Source organism: Lontra canadensis, unplaced genomic scaffold, assembly GCF_010015895.1.
Source record: "Lontra canadensis isolate GAN:19392208 unplaced genomic scaffold, GSC_riverotter_1.0 scaffold77, whole genome shotgun sequence".
NCBI lineage: Eukaryota > Metazoa > Chordata > Mammalia > Carnivora > Mustelidae > Lontra > Lontra canadensis.
The window spans coordinates 1,683,034-1,709,375 of NW_022631071.1; the positions used below are offsets into that span (position 1 = coordinate 1,683,034).

At 38.9% G+C, this 26,342-nt stretch overlaps 1 protein-coding gene across 4 annotated transcripts in view; it reads left to right on the forward strand.

Annotated features, from left to right (window-relative positions):
• PCDH19 (protocadherin 19) overlaps positions 1-26,342 on the forward strand; it is a 116,726-nt gene that overhangs the window by 43,619 nt on the left and 46,765 nt on the right. For all 4 annotated transcript variants that reach the window (XR_004385483.1, XM_032881794.1, XM_032881792.1 and 1 more), the window contains one exon: positions 19,835-19,893. Coding sequence is in view for 3 of the 4 variants with exons in the window: in XM_032881794.1 (XP_032737685.1) it covers positions 19,835-19,893 (59 nt within the window). In the remaining variant the exon portion in view is untranslated. The remainder of the gene's footprint in view (positions 1-19,834; positions 19,894-26,342) is intronic.

The following is a 26,342-nucleotide window of genomic DNA, read 5'->3' on the forward strand; positions in this document are numbered from 1 at the left end:
CACTTGCCTTGTAATCTTGTTTACACCATAATTTGCCTAGCAAGCTTCTAAAAAATAGATACAGCAGCCTAGCTCTATCTGAATGATCACAAAATATGAATCAGTGATGTCCAAACTACAGAGGTTTGACTCCAACACGAAAAAACAAGTAAACTTGAGAATGATGCTTTGAGGAAGTGGGCAGAGCAGATTCCTTCTTTTTTATTTAGATGTTGTTAGTGATAGAGGTAGGAGCTTAGATTTAGTTCCTTGGTCCTATTTAGAGAAGAGAAAACCTCTCTCAGAAGGAAGCAATAGTTGCCGTCGTTCTAGCCCCCTCTCAGTTGTCTAATGCCAGTTTCCACTGAGGCAGTAAAATGAGCAAATTTACCTTTTAGATAATTTCCCTATGATCAAACAATCCCCAGTGGGCAAGACTAATAGAAGGTACTGGATTTTGATTGCAGTTTATCTCTAGCAATTATAGATGAGCAATTTAAGTGGCAACAAAGCAAGTCATTTGCGAGAATGGGGCCATATTTCACAGAGCTTTATCATTTGACTTTCTCTGGATCACTCAGTTGAAGACAGTCAGTTTCCTTGGGTGGATCACACATTCTCTTTCTACAGTATCCTGAGGAGCGTTATTTTTCTTAATGATAGGATATTGTTAAAAAATGATTTACAAACATCATTTGCACTAAGTTTCACTTTTTCTTCCCGTGAGAAATCTAGTTCACAGAGTGTAAAACATTTAGTTTTATTCTTTGGGGACTTTTCAGGAGAAATAACAAGGAGGAGGAACTAGGCAAGTGGAAAAAGATGAGACCTGGCTTGGGGGTCAAAAGATCGGAGTTATAAACCCATGCCTGTGTTTCTGTTAACCAGCTGTGTTGTTTGGGGTTAATTGTGAGGTTCCCTGGGCTTATTTCCCAGTCTTCAGAATAGTGTGTGTGTGTGTGTGTGTGTGAGAGAGAGAGAGAGAGAGAGAGGCGGGGAGAGAGAGGCGCACGGGGGAGAGAGACTCCCAAAGATTTTTTCTTTTAATGTTCTATGGGTATATGGTTTTGCAATGGTCATCAGTTCAAAAAGAAACTTTTCAAAGCCTGCAGTAGACAGCATAGCATTGTCAGATCACACTAATGATGTGAAGAAACTTTGCAAATGACCATTTTGCACTAAAGCAACTGAAGGCTCTATCCTGATCTGAAGAAGTAATTAATATTGTATAAAAGGATTTTTTTTTAATTTATGAAGGATAGATCTCAGAAGGGACTATACGGATTGAAATCAAAAGCAGTAAGTCAGCCAATTGGGATTCCATTTCCTGCCACCTCTAAAGTTAAACTGGGTGGCAGGTCCCCTGGTCCAAGAAGCAAGAGACTTAGTTTCTTGCACTGACCCTGCCAATCCTAGGCTATTTGATCTTGAATTCAAAAACTCTCTGAGCCTCAGTTTTTCCATCTGTTAAAAAGGGGAAATGATATTTTGTCTATATACTTCTGAAGTCTGTTGGGGTAGTTGGAAAAGGTTATAGGTGAGGGCTGTGAAAAATAATTGCCACATCAATACAAGATACTATTTAAGAAAATAACATTATAAGTTGGGCCATTGAGATACACAGCACTATAGGTATTTCTCATTCTGTTAGATTGTAAACATCCCCTTTAAAGTGGTGGATTGCATCATGTTTGATATAATGTATATTACATACCAGTGTCTTAATATTAATAAACATGGATTCTAAATCTTTAGGGTTGTAAGTCGTACTTTGAAGGAATGAAAGAAATGGGAATAGAAAGTTGGCAAGACAGAAAGTTAGTTTTTTACTTAAGCCAGTTCTCCCCACTGTTTAAATTCTTTTTTTTTTTTTTTGCAGTGGAAAGTGAAGTTTATTTATTTTTTTAAAGGTTTTATTTATTTATTTATTTATTTATTTATTTATTTTAAATTTTTTATTTCTTTTCAACGTAACAGTATTCATTGTTTTTGCACCACACCCAGTGCTCCATGCAATCCGTGCCCTATCTAATACCAACCACCTGGTTCCCCCAACCTCCCACCCCCCTACCCCTTCAAAACCCTCAGATTGTTTTTCAGAGTCCATAGTCTCTCATGGTTCACCTCCCCTTCCAATTTCCCTCAACTCCCTTCTCCTCTCCATCTCCCCTTGTCCTCCATGCTATTTGTTATGCTCCACAAATAAGTGAAACCATATGATAATTGACTCTCTCTGCTTGACTTATTTCACTCAGCATAATCTCTTCCAGTCCCATCCATGTTGCTACAAAAGTTGGGTATTCATCCTTTCTGATGGAGGCATAATACTCCATAGTGTATATGGACCACATCTTCCTTACCCATTCGTCCATTGAAGGGCATCTTGGTTCTTTCCACAGTTTGGTGACCGTGGCCATTGCTGCTATAAACATTGGGTGTACAGATGGCCCTTCTTTTCACTACATCTGTATCTTTGGGGTAAATACCCAGTAGTGCAATTGCACGGTCATAGGGAAGCTCTATTTTTAATTTCTTGAGGAATCTCCACACTGTTCTCCAAAGTGGCTGCACCAACTTGCATTCCCACCAACAGTGTAAGAGGGTTCCCCTTTCTCCACATCCCCTCCAACACATGTTGTTTCCTATCTTGTTAATTTTGGCTATTCTAAGTGGTGTAAGGTGGTATCTCAATGTGGTTTTAATTTGAATTTCCCTGATGGCTAGTGATGATGAACATTTTTTCATGTGTCTGATAGCCATTTGTATGTCTTCATTGGAGAAGTGTCTGTTCATATCTTCTGCCCATTTTTTATATGATTGTTTTGTGTGTGTTGAGTTTGAGGAGTTCTTTATAGATCCTGGATATCAACCTTTTGTCTGTACTCTCATTTGCAAACATCTTCTCCCATTCCGTGGGTTGTCTCTTTGTTTTGTTGACTGCTTCCTTTGCTGTGCAGAAGCTTTTGATCTTGATGAAGTCGCCAAAGTTCATCTTCGCTTTTGTTTCCTTTGCCTTTGGAGACATATCTTGCAAGAAATTGCTGTGGCTGATATCGAAGAGGTTACTGCCTATGTTCTCCTCTAGGATTCTGATGGATTTCTGTCTCACGTTCAGGTCTTTTATCCATTTTGAGTTTATCTTTGTGTACAGTGTAAGAGAATGGTCGAGTTTCATTCTTCTACATATAGCTGTCCAGTTTTCCCAACACCATTTATTGAAGAGACTGTCTTTTTTCCGCTGTATATTTTTTCCTGTTTTGTTGAAGATTATTTGACCATAGAGTTGAGGGTCCATATCTGGGCTCTCTACTCTGTTCCACTGGTCTATGTGTCTGTTTTTATGCCAGTACCATGCTGTCTTGGTGATCACAGCTTTGTAGTAAAGCTTGAAATCAGGTAACGTGATGCCCCTAGTTTTATTTTTGTTTTTCAAGATTTCCTTAGCGATTCGGGGTCTCTTCTGATTCCACGCAAATTTTAGGATTATTTGCTCCAGCTCTTTAAAAATACCGTTGGAATTTTGATCGGAATGGCATTAAAAGTATAGATTGCTCTAGGCAGTATAGACATTTTAACAATGTTTATTCTTCCAATCCAATAGCATGGATTGGTCTTCCATCTTTTTGTGTCTTTTTCAATTTCTTTCATGAGTGTTCTCTAGTTCCTCGAGTACAGATCCTTTACCTCTTTGGTTAGGTTTATTCCCAGGTATCTTATGGTTCTTGGTGCTATAGTAAATGGAATCGATTCTCTAATTTCCCTTTCTGTATTTTCATTGTTAGTGTATAAGAAAGCCACTGATTTCTGTACATTGACTTTGTATCCTGCCACGTTACTGAATTGCTGTAGGAGTTCTAGTAGTTTGGGGTGGAGTCTTTTGGGTTTTCCATATAAAGAATCATGTCATCTGTGAAGAGAGAGAGTTTGACTTCTTCCTTGCCAATTTGGATACCTTTTATTTCTCTTTGTTGTCTGATTGCTGTTGCTAGGACTTCTAATACTATATTGAACAAGAGTGGTGAGAGTGGGCATCCTTGTCGTGTTCCTGATCTCAAAGGGAAGGCTGCAAGCTTTTTTCCATTGAGGATGATATTTGCTGTGGGTCTTTCATAGATAGATTTTATGAAGTTCAGCAATGTTTCCTCTATCCCTGTACTTTGAAGCGTTTTAATCAGGAACGGATGCTGGATTTTGTCAAATGCTTTTTCTGCATCCATTGTGAGGACCATGTGTTTCTTCTCTCTTCTCTTATTAATTTGTTCTATCACATTGATTGATTTGCGAATGTTGAACCATCCTTGTAGCCCAGGGATGAATCCCACCTGGTCATGGTGGATAATCTTTTTAATGTGCTGTTGGATCCTGTTTGCTAGAATCTTGTTGAGAATCTTATCATCCATATTCATCAGTGATATTGGTCTGAAATTCTCCTTTTTGGTAGGGTCTTTGCCTGGTTTGGGGATCAGGGTAATGCTGGCTTCATAGAAAGAGTCTGGAAATTTTCCTTCTGCTTCAATTTTTTGAAACAGCTTCAGGAGAATAGGTGTTATTTCTTCTTTGAAAGTTTGGTAGAATTCCCTAGGGAATCCGTCAGGTCCTGGGCGCTTGTGTTTTGGGAGGTTTTTGATCACTGCTTCAATCTCGTTACTAGATTTCGGTCTATTCAGGTTGTCAGTTTCTTCCTGGTTCAATTTTGTGAGTTTATAGTTTTCCAGGAATGCATCCATTTCATCTAGGTTGCTTAGCTTATTGGCATGTAACTGTTGATAGTAACTTCTGATTATTGTTTCTACTTCCTTGGTGTTAGTTGTGATCTCTCCCTTTTCTTTCATAATTTTATGAATTTGGGCTTTCTCTCTTTTCTTTTGGATTAGTGTGGCCAATGGTTTATCGATCTTTTTGATTCTTTCAAAAAACCAGCTTCTAGTTTCATTGATACATTCTACTGTATCTCTGGTTTCTACCTCATTGATCTCTGCTCTAATCTTGATTATTTCCCTTCTTATGTGTGGAGTTGGTTTGATTTGTTGTAGATTCTCCAGTTCTTTAAGGTGTAGAGACAGCTGGTATATTCTGGATTTTTCAGTTTCTTTGAGGGAGGCTAGGATGGCTATGTATTTCTCCGTTAGGACCGCCTTTGCTGTATCCCACAGGTTTTGGACCGAAGTGTCTTCATTCTCATTGGTTTCCATGAATTGTTTAAGTTCTTCTTTGATCTCCTGGTTGATCCAAGCATTCTTCAGCAAGGTGGTCTTTAGCTTCCAGGTGTTTGAGTTCCTTCTGTACTTTTCCTTGTGATTGAGCTCTAGTTTCAAAGCATTGTGATCTGAGAATATGCAGGGAATAATCTCAGTCTTTTGGTATCAGGTGAGTCCTGATTTGTGACCCAGTATGTGGTCTATTCTTGAGAAGGTTCCATGTGCACTTGAAAAGAATGAGTATTCTGTCCCACTGTTTAAATTCTTGAGAAACGTTGGAACAAATACAAGTCTAGGACACACAGGAGACTTTTTAAAAAGAGCTTTGCCAATCTTGCATTTCTGATTCAGTCTATCACAGGTGCAAGTGAGCTCTTCCTAACTCGTAGGCATGTCTAACATCTGCTGTTATGCAATTAACAAACAGTGGGTGAGCACCTGCTGTGTGCCAGGAACAGCGACAGGAAGTGAAGATTTGGAAACTAAAGATGTGGTCCTTACCCTGAAGGAGTTTCTACCTAGTTGTCGTGACAAATAGGCAATACGATGTGTTAACACGATATGATAGAGATAAGTGTAGTCCTTATATTTCCTTTGGTCACTGAGTGCCTCACATATCAGAACTGCAGAGTCCTAAGTCACAGGCCAACAGTCTTGCTCTAAGGCAGCACTGCCCAATAGAACTTTATGTAATGGTGGAAGTCTATATATCTGTGCTGTCTGATACAGTAGCCACTAGCCACATTTGCCTATTGAGCACTTGAAATGTGGCTACTGTAATCAAGGAACTACATTTTTAAAATTTTGTTTTTGTTAACTGGAATTTAAATAGCTACATGTGTTGATCTTATTGGACAGCATGGCTGTAAGGAATGGTAGAGTGGGCCCACAGTCAGGCTCCAAGGCAGTCCTGAGTTGAAATCTCTCTTGTTGTTCTGGATCTTAGAAAGCCCTAGTCAAGCTGTCCCCATCCTTTAACCCTGTTTTTCTATCTACGTACTACACTAGGCTTTGGATGGCTCATTTCTAGCTGACAGCTCTGAATTATGCATGCTAAAGTGCTTTACTTAACCCTGGGATAAGGTTTTTTTTTTTCCCTTCCTTTCTCTCTCTCTCTCCCTCTTTTTTTTTTTTTTAAAGAAAAGAGATTCTGTGACAGTTCAGTCATAACAGAGGAAGGAAATGAGGTGAAGGAAAACTAGTTTATAAAGCCTTTTAAAATGTCTAAAATTTTGATTTTCACATAATTTCAGATGGTTTTCTCTGAGTTTTCTCTGTCTCTCTTACACACAGACATACACACATACACGCACACACACACACGTATTCCAGGTAAGGTGTCTGCTGCAGGACATTGGGCTCCTTCTTTTCCTACTGAATCAGTAATTAGAAAAGTTGGGTCCGTATATATTTTTTTCTCTTATGCCAAAACCGAGAATGTTCACTGCATTATTTCTTTTTCTGGTAGAACAGATAGGAGAATGAGCTAAAATGTCCTAGTAGGGAACTCCAGAAAGAAAACCCTTCATAATGTTGAACTGGAGTTTAGTTGGAAATAGAAATAAATATGCAAGGTAGATCCAGTTTATGACCTGATAATCAGAAGACCTGTCATTTGTCTAGTAATACAGTCTTAGAAAGTACCTGCACATACATCATTTTACTTGATCCTAAAAATAAGTCTGTAAGATAGTTAGGACAGATGTTATTTCCATTTTATAGATTAGGTAATTGAGGCGAGGTTCAGTGATTTCTGCAAGGTCACAGAGCTGGTAAGAACTTTTTTTTCTTCTTCTTTTTCTTTTAGTGTTCAATAAATTCATTAGTTGCCTGTAACACCCAGTGCTCATCCCAACAGGTGCCCTCCTTAATACCCATCAACTGGTTATCCCCTCCCCACTCCCCTTCTCCTCCGTAACCCTCAGTTTGGTTCCTGGAGTCCAGAATCTCTCATGGTTTGTCTCCCTCTCTGATTTCTTCCCATTCAGTTTTCCCTCCTTTCCCCTTGGTAGGGACTTTTTCTATTTTTACTTTGAGGGCTCTGTGTTTTGAGGCTTTCTATGGATTTTCTTAGAATATTCTGTGAACTTTTCTAACCTTATAACCATCTGCAGAAACAGTTGCCAGGGTGACCTATGGCCCTAATTGAAGTAGTCTCCACCAGGAACAAGCATTTTGTAATATGAAAATGCAAAGGTATAACATTCTTTACCTCACCACAATTATGCATAATGTGTGTGTGCACACATATGTGTGTGAATTAAGACATGACTACCCACACCTCTATTTACTGTAACCTCAAACAAAATGTTTCTTTGTTATCAAGTAGACACATTATTGAGCAGACTGGGAGGAAGAGTGTGCCAGTTTCTTTTGATAAAAGGGTGTAAATGGAGAAAGGGATGTCTCAGAGCATTTGAAAGACCAGCAGGGAGCTGGGGAGGGGGAGGAACTGAGAAAAGGGGAGGGAAAAGAAGGTAGAAATCAATTGCACAGGCTGAAGAGGTATGACTGGCTGACAGAGTACAGTGTTATGTTTCTGACAGCGCTAATTTTTTGTTTTTTCTGACAGGTAAGTTTGGGATTGTTCCTGGTTTTTGATGCTGGGAGTCTGATGGTAGAGGGAGAGAGAAGTGTTCCTTCTCATTTTTTTCTTTTTTTTTATTTTCCAGTTTTAATTAGAAATAATTGACATCCATCACTGTGTAAGTTTAAGGCATACAGCATGATGGTTTGATTTACATATATTTTGAAATGATTACCACAGTAGGTCCAGCTAGCATCCATCTTCTCATATAGATACAATAAAAAGAAAAGAAAGGAAAAAAGAAAAAATATTTTCTCCTTGTGATGAGAATTCATAGGATTTACTCTCTTGACTTTCCTGTATATCCTACAGCAGTGTTACCCATCTGTAGTTATCATATTGCACATCACATTCCTCGTACTTACTTATCTTATACCTGGAAGTTTATACCTTTTGAATACCTTCCTCCAGTTTCCCCTTCCCTACCTTCTGCCTCTGGTAACCTCAAGTCTGACCTTTATTTCTGTGTATTTGGTGTTGTGTTTTTTAATTCCATATATAAGTGAGATCATACAGTATTTGTTCTTCTCTGACTTATTTCACTGAGCATAATGCCTTCAAGGTCCAGTCATGTTGTCACAGATGATACAATTTCCTTGGTTTTCAATGGCTGAATAATATTCCATTGTGTGTGTGTGTGTGTGTAAAACAACTTCTTTATCTGTTTATTCATTGATGGGCACTTAGGTTGTTTCCATTTCTTGGCTTTTGTAAATAATGCTGCTGTGAACATGGGGGTGCAGGGATCTTTTCAAGCTAGTTTTCATTACCTTTGGATATATTCCCAGAAGTAGAATTGTTGGATCGTATGGTAGTTCTATTTTTAATTTTTCTGAGGCTCCTCCATATTGTTTTCCATAGTGGGTATGTATTAATTTACGATCCCACGAACAGTGCACAGGGGTTCCCTTTTCTCTACATCTGTGCTGGCATTTGCTATCTCTTGACTTTTCCATGATGGACATTCTATCAGACATGAGGTGGTATCTTACTATGGTTTTAACTTGCATTTCCCTAAGGACTAGTGATGTTGAGTATCTTTTCATGTACCTGTTGGTCTTCCATATATTTTCTTTGGAGAAATGTCTATTCAAGTCTGTTTCCCATGTTTTATTTGTATTATTTGTAGTTTTGCTATTGAGTTGTATGAGTTCTGTATATATTTGGGATATTAACCTCATCAGATACATGGCTTGCAAACATTTCTCCCACTCCATGTTTCTTTTCACTTTTTTTTTTTCTTTTTCTTTGCTGTGCAGAAGCTTTTTAGCTTGTTTTGGTCCCACTTTTCTTTCTTTCTTTTTTTTTTCTTTAAAATTTTATTTATTTGACAGACAGAAATCACAAGTAGGCAGAGAAGCAGGCAGAGAGAGAGCAGGGGGGAGGCAGGCTCCCTGCTGAGCAGAGAGCCCAATGCGGGGCTTGATCCCAGGACCCTGAGATCATGACCTGAGCCGAAGGCAGAGGCTTAACCCCCTGAGCCACCCAGGCGCCCCTCTTTTTTTTTTTTTAAAGATTTACTTATTTATTTGAGTTGGGGGTAGAGACAGAGAGAATCTCAAGCAGACTCCCTGCTGAACATGGGGCTGATATAGGACTTGATCTCACAACCCCCAAGATCATGACCTGAGCCAAAACGAAGATTCAGAGGCCCAACTCACTGAGCCACTCAAGTGCCCCGATTCCCACTTGTTTTTATTTTGTTGCTTGTCCTTTAGATGTCATATCCAAAAAATCATTACCAGGACACATATCAAGGAGATTTGTTTCTGTGTTTTCTTCTAGGGGTTTCATAGTTTCAAGTCTCATATTTAAGCATTTTATTCATTTTAAGTTAATTTTTGTGAGTGGTATAAGATATAGGTCCAGTTTCATTTTCCTACATGTGAATATTTATTTATCTCAACACCATTTATTGAAAATAATGATGTTGACCTTATATACTTGTCTTTGATTCTGAGCTCTCAATCCTGTTCTGTTGGTTATTTCTCTGTTTTCCTGCAAGTATCATACTGTTTTGATGACTATAGCTTCATAGCATACATTGAAATCGGGACGTGTGATGCCTCCTGCTTTGTTCTTCTTTCTCAGAACTTCTTTGGCTCTTTGGGTCTTTTGTGGTTCCATAAAAATTTTAGTAGGAGTTTTTTTCCCTGCTTCTGTAAAAAATGTCATTGGATTCCTGATAGGGATTGCATTGAATCTCCCCTCATTATTTATTAGTTTTCCTGCAGGAGGTAATTGCTGTAGTTGTATTCACCACCCTAGAACCTGTCATGTTCAGACAGATGAGGTTATTTTTCTCCTTTCAGATAGTCTATCCAGTTAGCCAGTCCTAATTACTCCTATTTCACTGCATTTTCTAGTGGCCCTAGTGCTGTGAGTGAAGGATATGGAGTGAAACGTCTTGAATTCTAGTTGTAAATGTGACACGGCTTCTTACTAGTAGAGGGCAAATCTCTTCACTTGTTCTGTCCTGCTGTTAGTGGAGTTAATAATATTTATTTAGCTCCTAATCGTAGCAAGAGGATTAACTAGTTAATGTTGGTTAAGGGGCAAAAAAGGAAGGAAGGAAGGAAAGAAGAAAGGAAGGAAGAAAGGAGGGAAGGAAGGAAGGAAAACAAAAGAAATGACAAGTTTTGTGTATTATGTCCTTTTCCAAATGCTAATTCTTTTTTCAGGATGGTATTAATAGTGGCATTTGCTCTACTGCAGTCATTAAGCACCTCATGGATGTCTTGCTACTCGGATGAGAAGCAAAATTCTTCAGTTCTGTGTCATTAAGCTCTGCAGAAAATGTACCTATCTTCAGCCCCAGTTTTCAACTTGGGTGTCTGTTTTCTGCCCATCTAAAGATAATGGTTTCCCTTATTCATTTCCCTTAGGGCTTCTCTAAGGTTTAGTAATTTTTCTCTCTCCTGAAACCTTTTTTATTTACTGTTACCGGTGCAAAATGACTACTTTGTTTCGGCTGTGGGAGAAAACGATCCCTTTTTTATAACAGCTTGTTAAACATTCTGGAATACTTTGTGATCTAAAGTTCCATATAAATTCAAGATGTTTCAGTAATTGTTCTGTTTGTGCATTGCATAACCACATTACAGATTTCTCATACTCTGACAGTTTCAAGCTGCTGATAATATTAGCCACTTTGTGAGGTGTAATTATGGCTTTACTGTGCATGGTTGCCAGCACTCTTATGTCAGATAGTAGCCTTTTGATTAATCTCTGTTTTCAGATCAGGTCAAATTCTAACCTGCCCTTAGCTCACACCCTGCATAAAATGAGAAAGTATATTAAGATTTGGGAGGACAGGTAGGGGCTTTTAGAGAATGAAAGTAAACACTTCATTACTTTCTTGAATCCTCTTCCTATTGCTTCTCACTTATTATTCATAAAGCGATGCTAAAGTTTGAGCACTTTCCTTCCTCCGACACTGATTTGCTGCAATGCCTGTTGAAGTTGCTAGAAAATGGAGGCTACTGTGGCTTTCCTTCAGTGGTCAGGGCCCTTTATTTAAACTACAGACATAATTAGAGGGTTGCCAATGTTAGGCAACCATGGAGTCTGATTCTGAGAAATACTTATTGTGCCTCATTAAATTCGAAATTAGTGCTTAAAAGATCAGAAATAAATAATCTGTTTACATTTTTTGTGACAGTAAATATAAGCAGATGCTGTGTATGCACATATCTGACCCTACACATTCCACCAAACTGATATATGCCCCTGTTTGCTGTGGCAGTAATTGAAATAGTGGCACCAAAAGAGAACTGTGGAGAATTTCATTGACCACAAACAAGAAAATGGTCTATTGTATTGTATCTAATTAGAAAACATCAAGCTAACACATTCACAGTTTCTAAGATTGTATATTACTTGACTGTTTTTGGTCATCATGATTACATGTTACAAGCTCGAGCATCAGGCTGGTACCAGGGAAATGAGTTTAGTATGATATGCCAAAGGCTGTTACTCCTTCAATCTTAAATAAGCAACTGGGTTTTAAGTGATGTATAATATAAACAATGAGATTGGGGTTGGAGTTGGATTTGGGGGGTGTTGTTTTGGGCCACAGGCACAGGGCCACCCATTGTTTTCTCTCCAAACGTTTTAAGTCTTTTCAGCTGACAAGGCTCCTCAATAGAAATTATACTCTGCAGGAAGTTAGGACTCTGTAGCAGCTAAATAACAGAGACTTGAAGCACTGATAAACTAGAATCTAGCAGAAAGGAGTAGACCAGTTCAGCTTCTGAGAGTGTGCTGGGCCTTCCCTAAGCCAGAAGGGGTCAAACATTGGCTGTATTCAGGAGAGGGCATAAGTGAATCCCTGGGCCATTTCTTGTGGAAAGTCTTGTATTTGTTTCTTATTGTCAGTTGGGCCAGGTTTACCAAGTCATAGTTTCTGAAATTGGAGCTACCCCATAAAGTCATCACTAGTCATGTTAGGTTACCTTGTAAAGATGGTTGCCAATGCCTCAAAAGGACAGTTGAAATAGTCACCAAGGTCTAGGGATGAAAAGTGGCTTGTTCCTCGATCCCTTGGACTCTGTGACTGGGCTTTCCAGCTGGGACTGGAGAACTACCCTCAGCTTGTGCCAAATTTATCTTTGTCTAACTGCTAGACTATACTCTCCTGATTCACTCATGGAAAAGAACTGAGAAAGTCATGCTGAGGAAGACAGATGTAAAGCAGACTAATCACTTCCTTGATGTTACCACTGTGTGTTTGTTCTCTGTCTCAGTAGTTGGTAATGCCAAGAACAGTGCTCCTGGGAATTTTTCTTGCTGTCCTTGTTTTTGTGGCTTGTTCTAGCTGACTCAGTATTTAATATGGCTGTAGCACTTAACCTGTAGTGTTTGTTTTCTTGGCTCTTTAAGAGAGGAATAGCAGTTGGCACCTGCTTGTAAAGTACTTTGATATTTGGGGATGAAAGGCACTCTGTGCCTGCAAAATAGCTTTAATACGTTGTAGTTACATAGTTGGGGATGGTGATTGGACTCCAGGGTTTGTTCCGCTGGCAAATGTGATTGATAGCTCTTTGCTTCTCAGGGTGAATTTTGTTTATGTGGGATGAGATAGTGTGGCTCACATGATTGGATTCTTCTTATTTACTCATAAGCTATTTTTACTCATACTGAGGTCTTGTTGGTTTTGCATTTGTGCATAGACTAGGCATCAACTGGTTCCTGAAAGCTTTTTACAAGCAGATATTACTTTATAGTGCACTACACCCCACAGAACACTTAGAAAAAGATCCCAGAGCCTTATTTGGAAGGCTTTTGCTCATCTATTTAATGGTATGGTGCTTAGCCTGGTCCTCCAGCAGGCTTTTGCCTCTGAATTGCACGGATGCATGCAGAAAGCTGCTGTGTTTCTCAAGGAGGTCTTTGTAGTAAAACTGGCAACTGGGTTGCTCTTCTAAAGGCACAACTTTGGCCCAGTCAACAATGAAGGCAGAGAAAAACACTTTCCCTAGGCTGCCTTTGTCATCTCTGGGTAGTGTGACCACATTGATGGGGCTAGTGAAATTTAGGAGTGAATGATGAAAGACTACTAAGAGGGGAACTCTTTCAGCTTGACTTGTTGGATGTTAGTTAACCACATGGCCTGTGTTTCCTTGTAGATAGCCCTGTTTTGAAAGCCACTGGAATCCTAGAATTCTCTTTCACATGTAGAAAAGTAGCTGCCACACTGTCAATCTGTGACTAAGAGGGCTGCAATCTGGCAGAGCCTTATCTCCTTACAGAAGTTTTATCTGCTTTGGTTTGGAAACACTATCTTGTGTCACTGTTGCCATTCCCAGAGATGTGGCAGGACTGATGGATTTAGATGGGCAGAAAGCACCAAAGTGTGTCAGCTTATCCCTGGCAGTTATATCCAGACTACTGTATATTTATAAGGTAATGATTGGGAGTGAGGACAGAGAACAAATTGTAACTACAGAAGGCAGCATGGAGAATGGATGCTTTCTGAAGAAACAGGACCACTTGGCCTAATAGAATTGATCATCTGCTTTCATTGTGATAAGTAGCCTCATTATTAACCTCTTCGAGTTATTCTCTATTCATTCACCAATGCATTTTATGAATAGTGGCTAAGGGTCTAGCATTGTGGCAGTGAGGACTGAAAAGAGAGCGTCCAGCCCAGCTGGAGGATGAACTGACATACTACACGTGAAATAATCATAGAACATATGGAAACACATTGCACAGTCTGTACACAGTGCTGAGAAAATGCTAAGTAATGTGGCATGACCAGTGATGTAGATATATTAAAAATGAGGTACATTAGATATGGGAGAATTAGAGGACTGATATTGGATGATCACTCAACTAAAGATTTAATTTAGAGTTAAGGCTGAATCCATCAAGAAACCCCCTGTAAAGAGTTCCTGAAACCCTTGGGAAGAGAAGTGCTGTAATGAAAACGGGGGGAGGAAGATTATCCACATAGCATTTTGCAGAATGGGCTGGAGTAAAAAGCAAACACAGATGAGGAAACAGTGGCACAAGGTGAGGAAGGCCATGGAAATGGAGCTAAAGGAAGAGATACATGTACTCCTTTGAAAAACTTTAAGAATTTTATAACCCATTTGATAGGAGAGAGAGGTTGCCTTTATTTATGATGTGAGTTTGTATGTGTAAGAAATATAAAGGCCAGATGGTCCTCTGTGAGTCACCTCCTCTCATCAAGCCATTATGGTGTTATTTAGCTCTATGAAGTAGCAGTGTGATTCTCCAAGTTGTACTCTAGCAGCCCATGTATAAGTATATATGTGTATCTGCAGGAGAGTATGTGCCACACTTTCTTTGTGTGTGTAGGGTGTGTGTGTTTGTGTATATATGTGTGTGTATGTATTTTTTATTTTTAAATTTTTTTTGTCCGAATGGCTGACATTTTAACCATCCCTGGTAAGAAGTCCATTAGTTTGTGACCTCCTTGCAGGTGCAGCCTATGTCTTTTTTTTTTCTCTTTCATCTGCAGGGGTTGGTGCATGTTTATTAAATGGATGAAAGAATGAATGAGAGCCTTTTGTTTTAGAGTTCTAGAAATTTTGGAGCTTAAAGGGAACACTGACATCATTTGGGTTATTCTCTTCATTTTAAAGATAGCTAAATTAAGGCCTGAAGAGGGATAAGGTGATTTATTCAAGGCCATCAGTGAGTCAGTGACAAACATGGGGAGGGAATCCAGGTTATCCCACTATACTATATTGCTCACTGTAGTCAAAATGGATGTTTTTGACTATGCATGAGAGAGAGAGAGAGAGAGAGAGAGAGAGAGGGAGGGAGGGGAAGGGAGGGATGGAAGAGGGGAAGGGGGGAGGAGAGAGAGAGAGAGAGAATGAATGAATGAATGAATGAGAATTAGGCCTGAGATGTGTGTAGGCAAAATTCCTGGGACCTTACTTGGTTTGTTTTCCTGTTCAGGGTAAATATGGGCTATGGGCTTTCTAGTGATTGCAGCTTTAGGGATGGTGCTTTTTATTCCATCTTCACTAATTCCTGCTTCAGCTGCTGCTGTCTGAATGGATGAGTCTTTGCATATACATTTTAGCTGGAGGCATGTTGGCTTTACTTTTATATAGAATTTATATTTTCATTTTTATGTATTGGAGATAGGAAGTAGGAAAAAGCCATTTGTCAATTCATTTCCTAAAAATGCCTTTGTGAAGGGTTGTCATTTGAACATCTAAAACAGAAACTGGTTTTAGAAAAGATTATGGGTCTTTTCATCATTGATCCATAAGTACAATTATCATTAATAGACATCAGCAGTTAAAAAAAGGACAGGGGTTTTAAAATCACTTTACTGTGCATCTGATTTGTAATTCTAGTTTTCCTGTTTGTATTGCTAAAATGATTAAGAGTTAAAAATTAAAACAAAATAATTAGATAGCAGATTTCAATTTAGATATTTTTCATTTGGATGGTACTTCTAAAGTATATTTTAAAAAGGTTGTTCATTTTCAAATGAAAACCTTAAGGTTTGAGTATTCTCCGCTTTAATCTCAGTGTCTGCAACGTTTTGTAGCTTTGTGTAGTGACTGGGGATTTGTGCTATGGGCAAATATTCTAGTCCTGGGTATCTGCATTTATTGGTTTCTTTCTCCTTAGGGTTGAAGTCTCTCCTGGTGATAAATGTGGTGCTGAGAGAGTCACAGTCACTCTTCCAGAGACTAGGATAAAATTCAGTGAACTGCAAAAGTAATGCAAAATGACAATTAAAGTAGGACATTCGGGTACCTTGGGGGCCTGACAAAATGGAAGAATTGGACTTGTGATGTGCCAGACTTATTAACATAGAGACATAATAGCATACCACCTACCCAGAAGTCTTGTTGGAAACCTCACATATCCAGAAGGGAGCTCAGAATAGGAAGTAGTAGTCAAAGAAGGCTCCAAAGCAGGTAAAAAACCAAAAAACAAGAACCAAAACATTACACAAAAGTCTCTATATTAAAGATCACTTAATTTCCCTCTTAGAACAACAACATTTCAGCTCTCTGCCCAGACCTTACCTCTTATTTTCCAAAGTTTCTAAGAACACAGTAGAGTAGAAGGATCAAACTTGAAATGGAAGAGGAGCTGTTTTTGATATATTGATAGCACTGGGAAGTAATAATCCCGAGTGTTTGATAGCAAGGTGGTGAAGGACATATGTTAAAAATTAAAGGCAAGAACTCAAAAACCAGAGCACTTTGGGGTCAGTGAGTGTACCGGCAAAGCCTGCATGGTACAGTGATTTATGTTCAGAAGGGCGCTCCTAAGTAACCAATAAACAAAGCAGAATGGTTAGGATTTTAAATCAAAGTTTTGGTCCTTTCAGAGGAAAGCCTTTAAGCTATCTAAAAAAAAAATCCCAGCTATCCAGAAGTACTTATTCTTCAGGTTTTCAGAGAATCAAGGTGTTATTAAACCTAAGCCAAGTGAGAAAAGTCTGTTCTCAATGATTTCCTAGGATAAACACTTCTAATTAAAGAAAGGATTTGGGAGAAATATATTAAATGGTGGGAAAGTGACTCTCATTTTCCATTCCATTGAGGATGGAAATAAAAGTTTGCTCTAGACCCATTTTTTAATGTCAAAATTTGTTTTTTCAGAAGCAAATGTTGTTCTTGTCTCTTTACTGTGTTCCTGCGTTAACTTGGCTGTCTCATTAGAGATGGGGACATTTCCTAGTGAAATTAATGTGACATTTAGAGAAAATTTTCCCTCTCAAATGTTTCATGTTATTTGCCATTTAGAATACTTAGAGAGGGGATTGGAATAATGTCAAGCAAATTTTGATTAAATAAGGCTAACCAGGAGCCAATATTTTCATGCAAAAAAAGAAAAGCTCTTTTATTACTTCTTTAAAAAGTGTATTTCTGCCCTGGTGTTTTAGCCTGTATTGAGATGACCTTGACAAATAATCTGACAGAAGAGATGCTGTCCTCTAAACAGCTGGGCTTGCATTAGAAAACACAGCACACAGAAAACACACAGTCAAAGCCTGTGGTTGGTCTTTTGCTCAGGACAGTTCTCTCCTCCGGATGTAAGTGAGAAGTACCTGTGAAGCTTTAAGAAACACCAGTGCCGGGGCTCTACACCAGGCCAATTACCTCAGAATCTCCTGAAGTGGGACCTAGGCAATAGTATTTTAAGAAAACCCCGAATTCCCTAGTTGATCCTAATGTGCATTAGGGTTGAGAACCACTAGCTTAAGACATGCAAACTATTCATTAAGAAAAGAAGTGTGGAAAAAATGTAACCTTTCAATGCACAAAAGTTGGGTTTGAGCACATACCTCGAATCAATATGAGCAAGAACAGTTGACATCAATATACACAGACCCATAATAGGCTCTCTATGGCCAATTAGCTCAGTTGTTTGGAATGTAGTATTAATGGGGTCAGAATAGTGTATGCTATCAATTAGAATAATTCTGTTTCATAGGTTGTTTCCATAACTACAATCAAGTGGCCTCACAAAGAGACCTGAGACCAATTACAAAAATAAAAAGACAATGGATGACTCAACAGAGCCCCATCCACTATGGGAAAATTGGTTCTAGAAATCTACCTCATGACTAGTGCTTCATGTTCTGTAGAAAGCAGGGGATAAGGATTCCCACCATTTCCACCAAGAGTCATGATAAATTCAGTTGAACTTCCCATTTGGATTCATGTTCTTTTTCCCCCTATTTTATATGGGAAGAAAGTGAGGCATGCCAAAATTAGGTAATTTACCCAAGGCTGTCTAGTGGAACTAGTCATTGAACTCCTGAGTACTTAATCAGTTTCCTGTTTTAATTGTATAGCATGCTTTTTGGCAGGTGGAGACTTCCATTATTTAAATATATTAAATATATATTGTATCGACTATCATAAAAGAGCACACTTACCCAGCACAATTTTTGCCCATTATGTTGGTATAATAAATTAATTCAAGAAATGTTTGTTGGTTGACTGACTGATGGATTACCTCTTCCAGCGATGCTTCCAGCTTTGTATTCCCAATGCAGCTTCAAGTTGGCCTTTTCTTCCTGTAATTGTATTTGCAAAAATTTCACCATGCATTTTCTTATGAACGAATTAGAAATGAACTGACCCTTTTGATTTTTTACTCTCCCAATCCATTCCTTCCAACAGAACCAAAAATCACTTGTGGTTTACATTAAAGGGGATTTTTGTCCTCTAGATAAAAGCAGTGTGAGTGGATATTACAGAGCCCATCTTCAAATGAGGAGCATGTAGTGGGCATGGGCATGCCTAAGTAAGTACAAGACAATGGTGGGATTTAGTTTTCTTCATAATACTCTCTCCTCTTTTCTCCCACCTACCCACCACTGCCATCCCCACCTCCTCTAGATACTTAGGGTCCCTACCCTTACTGGTAGCTGTTTGGTGCTCATATGGTGGTTGGATTTGCTATCACCTATCCTGTTTTCTTTTCTACCAAAACCCTTGAGTTTCTTGAAACCAATAGCCGCATCTAAGAGCCCCTCACAGTTAATGTCTGACAGGTAGTCACCTGAAAGCAACCTGTTCTTTAGTTAGCTAGATAGCTATTGTGTTTCCTTTTTTAGGCACTTTTAGTTGAAGTGACTTCGGGAGGGTCGCAGGGAATGGTGAGCATGGTGAGGATGTCTGGTAGGCTAGCAGGAGGATGGAGATGCATTTGGGCATTTTCCAGTATCTACAGTGGCTCAGTGAGAGTAGTACTTTAGTGTTGGGGATAAGATTAATTTTACCAGGACTTGCAATTACTTCAACATCAACGTTTACCTGCATTCCCCTATTCTAAGGCTGCCCCCTTTGGGTTCTCCTAAACGTTTTCCCGTTTCTTTCATCTGGCAGGTATTCTGCATTTGCTTTTGTAAAGCTGTTTCTCTTGCAGTCCTACTGTAACCAGATTAGGCAGTAGTGTTTTAATGATAGGAGCTGAGACAGGGTTTGCTTGCAGACTTCATGTTTCACATGAAAGGCTTTGGTACCCCCTGTGGACTGCCCTTCACCGGGTTTCAGGCATAATACTTGTTTGCCTTTGTATCTGTGATAAAACTAAGGCCTTCCTGCATAAGCAGTGCTGAGCAAAATGTCTTAAAACAAAGGGAAGTGCAGAGTTTAAATCCACAGGAGGGGATTACCTTGCCTGCATTTCCATAAATGGAATAAATATTTTAACATGTTAATTATCTGCTACTAATAAAAATACCTTTGAACTTCCAGTCAATTTGATAGGCACAGAATTATATCCACTGGGAATGGGAAGCAATTAGTATCTGTAAAGATTGTGGGTCATGCTCTATCTTCCTCTAAGTCCTTGCATGGTCAGTAGCCATTCATATTCTAGGGGATGTTTGTGTCAATTTCATCTTGGTCTGCAGGTGAGAGCTGCCTCAGCAGAGCCCCCAGGGCTCTAAGGAGGCAGCAGGCATTTCTCAGGCTGTTACCCGACTACCGCCTTGGTTTCTGATTCATTCATTGCTTCTCACCAGGCAGAAAAATTCCCCCTAAGTAGGACAGTTTGGCTCTTTTCATGAACTATGTAACATTTTTAATCTTTTTTTTTCCTATTGCAGACTGAAAACTATTCCTTTGATTCCAACTACGTGAACAGCCGAGCCCATTTAATTAAAAGGTATGTTGGTTTGCTTGCCTGTTTCTACAACCAAGCTTCATTTAATATAAAAAGCAGACCAGATTAAACCTTTTAAATGATGCCTTTGGTTTTTTTTTTTAAGATTTTTAAAAATTTATTAGAGAGAAAGAGAGACAGAGAGAGACTCTCAAGCAGACTTCCTGCTGAGCAGGGTGGCTGACTTTGGGGCTGGATCTTATGACCCCAAGACCATGAGTGGAGCCAAAATTAAGGAGTCGGGTGCTTAACTGGCTGAGCCACCCAGGTGCCCCATGATGCCTTTGTTTTGGGATTTTACAACGAATGCCTATCTGCTTATTGTAAGAGATTTGAAAAATTCAGAAAAAACATTTTAAAAAATCACTGATAATTGCACTATGCCAAAATAATCACTGCTGGCATTTTACCATATTCCTTTACATCAAAAGGTATGCATAAACACAAATTTAAAAAAACTGGGGTCGTATTAAAATATGGTTTTATATGATGATTTTGAAATCTAATATTAGAAAACAGATACTTCAAAATCATGTTGCTATAAAAATTCTTGTTGCTCTGCACTTAAATCAAGAGAGGCCTTAAAGCAGTTTCTCATGTGGAACTTTCAATGAATTTCAAGATTGCGGTTATTCCATCAACACTGGAATCATCTTAAAGCTATGTTAATGGCAGATTAACTAATTTCTTATCTTTTAAGAATTTTGTAGATGAGGGAGGAAAAGAATCTTTGCATGAATTCCATATTTCTTAAAATATTTGGAAGTGTTTCAAATACAGCATTCAAAATTAGGATATGTGTGATTGGTTGGTCATAACTCAGTTATCCATGGAGTTGCAGAGTACGGAGCTGAAGACTGCCAAGGAAGTTTCCATGTGGTGGGGCACCAAGGTTCAGGGAGCCCACTAAGGAGGGAGAACTAAACAAAATGGAGAATTTATTGTGCTGAAAAACCAGGACTGACTATTCAGTTGATGCCTTTATTATTGCTTCATGCAGATATCCTCTTGAATGGTCCAGGGGTTATTTGCAGCTAAAATTAAACTCTGAGCGTGTTTGTTAAAATAATATAAATAAAATAGAGAGGGAAGCAGGGTACGTTAGAGCTACAGTAGAGAAGATGTGAAAATGCTATTATTTTGCCGGCTCTGATCCCATAAATTTATATCGCCAGATGAATAGGATTTGAAGAATGAACTGGCTTGTTGAACAAGCCACTTTAATATTTAATTTAATTCACGATGTGCAGTAACCCCTGAAAACATGCTAGGTTTATCTATATTGGTCTGGAATTGCTTGTGACCTTAAGTGATGATCGTTAATTATGGTTATTTAAAATGAATAGCCCAGCATTACCTGTCATAGCACAGTTTGAAATTTTTTCTGAGGATTTGGGAGGACTCCATTTTGAATATTTCCTTAGCTCACAGAATAAACTCAAAGGTAAGGAATTCAAAATTGTCTGACTGATTTGTTTTCATAGGAAAACAGCCCCTCTTTATGTGCACTGATTAGAGTAACTTCGCAGCAGGAATCTGCTTTATTTTCTGCTTTAAGACTGTTATTCCAAACCTTTTGGGAAGAATTCTGGTAAAAACAGTGACTTGATTTATCTTTTTTTAAAAAAATATTTTATTTATTTATTTGAGAGAGAGAGAGAGCGAGCACGAGAGGGGGTAGGATCAGAGGGAGAAACAGGCTCCCTGTTGAGCAGGGAGTCTGATTGTGACTTGATCCTGGGACTCCAGGATCATGACCTGAACTGAAGGCAGTCGTTTAACCAACTGAGCCACCCAGGCAGCCTGACTTGACTTATCTTCACAGGTCCCTTGGGCTAGCTCCGGGTACTTGGGGATCCTATGACCAGGTTAAACTGATAACATGAGCCTTATTTTCATAGCATGGCAGAAATCCTTCTCCGGGGGACCCTTCCTATCTTTGGTCAGCCCCGAATATACAATGCACAGACAGACTGATGAGATGAAAACTTAATGTTCAAACATTTCATTTTGGGGATATGTGTATTTCCACAGCAGCTTTGGGACTCAGGAGAAACCTCTGATTTTGATTAATTACCTTATATGTTTTTGTTTACCACAAAATGTACAACCTGGACTTAATAGGCTTTTAGTGAAAAAGTCTCCTGATGTTGCCTGAAACCAAAAATAGTGACTTTTTACCAGGGGCCACTTTGATTAAGAGGAAACATCTGAAAGCTCAGGAACACATGCATTTCTGCCAGGTTCTGTTTTTGGAACTTTGAGGGCTTTGGAAAACCACAAAGGCCTTGGAATTTACGGGATCCATTGAGTTTAGACAAAGCACAATACCTGGAAAGATACAGGAAGTTTGGTGTGCTATGCTTTTCTGGGGACTAAGGTTTTTAAAATGTAAAATGTGTGGAAAATGTTAAGAGAGAGTGGTAACACCAGGTGATAAAAACCCTGCAAACTGTGTTCAAATAGCTCCCAGTAATGTTTGAAAGGGGTTTCACTGTATGTGGTTTCTTGAGGATCCATTTACACACATGGAAAAATCTCCCACCCAGGAAATTCTGAATCTAGTTATCAGTTTTAATTTTACTATCAAGTCCTGTCACTTTTTTTTAAAGATCTTATTTATTTATCTGAGAGAGAGAGAGAGAGAGTAGGAGCATAAGCAGGGGGAATCGCAGAGGGAGAAGTAGATTCTCTGCTAAGCAGGGAGCAGGAAGGGAAGAAGTGGGGCTGGATCTCAGGACCCCAAGTTCATGACCTGAGCCAAAGGCAGATGCTTAACTGACTGAGTCACCAAGGCACCCCTCAAGTCCTATTTCTTTGAATCCAATTTCAGGAGAGTTTTGAGAACTTCTTTTCCTATTCATTTTTTCTTTTCCTCTCTTCACTTCCAACTTATCCACGGATGCTTCTTGGACCCTTCTTTTTGGCATTCTCCAGCAGTCGTTACCTGTCTTGTCCAGACAGTTTACACCCAGGCTTCTTTTTCTCTCGCTCGGGTAAGCCAACAGAAAGACAGAGAGCAAGGGGGTTTCCCTAAGCACAAATCAAAGTTGAGAAGGATAAAGTGTGGATCTTGAAGGGAAAGGGAAGATAGATGGCACATCATCTTTGCACCACGGAATCTGGTGTTATATTTCCGTATTTTCGTTTGTTTGTTTTCAGAACATCACCTGCAATCTGCAGGTTTACCCAAGGTTTATGTCAGGATTCCAGATTAACAAACCGAGACGGTTCAGAATTTTTTTTCTGGATGTGCTTCCTTCCTGCTCTGTTTGTTTTCTTGGTATCTTCTCAGAGCAAGGAAAGCTGGCAGTTGCACTTTGCTCCTGCTGCAACACTCTTTCCTCATGCTTGGTTTCTGTGCTGCTGTTTGATATCTACACCTGCAGTGCTTCTGGAGCAATGACAAGCAGGGCATGAGGCTGGAGCACAAAGAAAATAAAGCAGGAAATGAACAAGATAGCATAGCAGTTTGGTGAGGAAAATGAACCTCGACTCCTAAAGCATACAGATTGCTTTCCTTTTCCACCCAGATTGTTCTGCGGGTTTTGCCGCACCTGGTATCATGCCTTGTCTATAACAAGGGCTGGTACGTGTTTCTTGAATGAATGGATGAATGAAGTTGAAGAAAATCTCAGCATTTTTCCAACGAGAGCGAGCACTAAAGTTCCCTGTGAACAGCAATTTCTGGGGCTCCTGGGTGGCTCTGGCATTAAGTGTCTGCCTTTGGCTCAGGTCATGACCCCAGGTTCTGAGATCCAGCCCCACACTGGGCTCCCTGCTCAGGCGAGAGTTTGCTTCTCTCCCTCCCACTCCCCTTGCTTGTGTTCCCTCTCTCACTATCTCTCTCTCTCTGTCAAATAAATAAAATCTTTAAAAAAACCCCAGCAATTTCTGACCTTTGATGTGCATTAGAATCACGTGGGAAGCTTGTTAAATGCAGTCTTTAGCTCCATCCCTAGAGAATCTCGTTTTCGTAGGTTCCCAAGGCGATTGTGATGCAGGGAGGAGATCCAGGAACCACTGAAGAATCATCCTTATATTCTCTAAATATAGTTACAATACTCTTTACTTTTACTTCCTTCTCATTATTACTCTTAGATGGCATTCCTTGGGTATGTGGTGTCATCTATTAGGAAGATATGACCTGTTTCCTTTCAGATTATTCTAGCTTTTGGAAAGATTTCCAATATTTTAAAGGATAAGTATGGGTCAGAATTTGAATAAGGTTTATTCATGAAGCATTTTGTGAATAACTTTTATGTTCAGAGTCTTGCTCTGGGTGTTTTCAAACAAATCTATCCCTTTGTTGGCCACCAGCATGGTCATAGAAACATTTGCATTTACAATACCATTGCAAATGGGTACCCCTAATTTATTGTCCCACAAAAGTTGGTTTACAAGTTTTTCATCTCCCAAGAGGTACACAGGTAATAAAACAAGTGAAATCAGCATTTTTTTATGCCTAGGATAAATTGTTATTTGTTTTGGGTGAGTAGCCATTTACCAGGCTGTTTCACAATTTGCAACATCTTGCTCATTGGGTCTTAAACTTTACCCAAATCCATTCATTAAGTCACTAAATGTCCTTACAAGACTAGAGTAAGTGGTACTTAGTTCATCACATGGACAAACTGATCTTTAAGTGGGTTAACTATTCTAGGGTTTGCAGGAGGGGAGTTAGATCTCTTTTTTTTTTTTTTTCAGAGAATACATAGCTATCGCTTTGGGAGTCTTTTAAAAAAATTTTACTAAGTTTTTAATTTTAATTCCAGTATAATTAACATAGTGTTATATTAGTTTCAAGTGTACAATAAAGTGATTCAGCAATACTATACACTACTCAGTGCTCATCGTTAAGTGTACTCTTAATCCCCATCACCTATTTCACGCCACCCCGCCTCCCTTCTGGTAACTGTCAGATTGTTCTCTGTAGCTAAGAGTCTTTTTCTTGGGTCACTTCTCTCTCCCTCTCTCTCTTTCTTTGTTTTGTTTTTTTAAATTCCACATGTGAGTGAAATTGTATGGTGTTCATCTTTCTCTGACTGACCTGTTTCGCTTAGCATTATACTCTCTAGCTCCATCCATGTTGTTGAAGGTGGCAAGATTTCATTCCTTTCGTGGCTGAATAATGTTCCCTCATATATATACCACCTCTTCTTTTTTTTTCCATTTTATTTTATTTTATTTCTTTTTAGTGTTCCAAAATTCATTGTTTATGCACCACACTATACCACCTCTTTTTTATCCATTCAACTACTGATGGATTGTTAGGCTGCTTCCAGAATTTGGCTGTAATAAATAATGCTGCAATAAACATAGGGGTACGTATAGCCTTTCAAATTAGTGTTTTTGTATTTTGGGGGTAAATACGCAGGAATGGGATTACTGGATGGTAGGTTTGTTGTATTTTTAATTTTTTAAGGAAACTCCATGTTATTTTCCACAGTGGCTGCACCAGTTTGCATTCCTACGAGGAGTGCATGAGGGTTCCTTTTTCTCCATATCCTAAGCAACACTTGTTATTTCTTGTGTTTTTTATTTTAGCCAAGAATACCTGACTTTACACTCACACTACCAGTTCCAAGTAGCCAATCCTTAATTATTTTATTATGTCTCTCATTTCTACCTAAAAAACAAAATCTCTGAGATAGTTTGTAGTATTTGGATGCATATAAAATGGATGATCAAACTAAAAAGCAGATCTAAACCAATTGGGTGAACATAAATAGTGATCCTTGACATTCAAATCACAGCAATTAATATTATATTTATTGTGAGGCTTTTGAGAAGCCAAGACAAAATGGTAAGTACACCAGAGTACATAGTTCTCATTTTTCAATAACGGAAGGATACACATTTGACAAAATTTCTTTTCCTGTTCCTGAAATCTAGGAGCAATTAACCTAGTGAACAGTGTCTGACTATAGTTTATGGAAGATAGAGAAACATTATTTAAATACAGATTTCCTGTATCAATCCTAGAAAAACACCACAGACATAATATTTAATTATAACTCAATGAAGACATTACCATATGGTGTAATGATCATATTAAACAATAACCATTTTTTGAGCTTTTGTATTTACCCAGTACTTCATGTGGGGTATCTCACTGAGTCCTCAAAATGGCCTTGCAAAGAAGGTTTTAGCAAATGCATTTTATAGACAAGGAACCTGAGGCTCAAAGACATTAGCTATCAGGCCCAAGGTCCAATCAATGAGGTGGCACAGTATGGATTGTCACTTGTCCTAATGACAGCACTCTTTCCACCATAGTCTGGAAATTCAGCATGCTGCAGGAATAGAGTTTTAAAGAACCTAAAGCAGTGGTTTACACCTGAGGATGATTTGGTAGTATATGGGGAGACCCTTTTGGTCTGGGAGAAGCACTATTAGCATCTAATGGATAGAGGCCGGGGATGCTGCTGTACATTCTACAATGTGCAGGA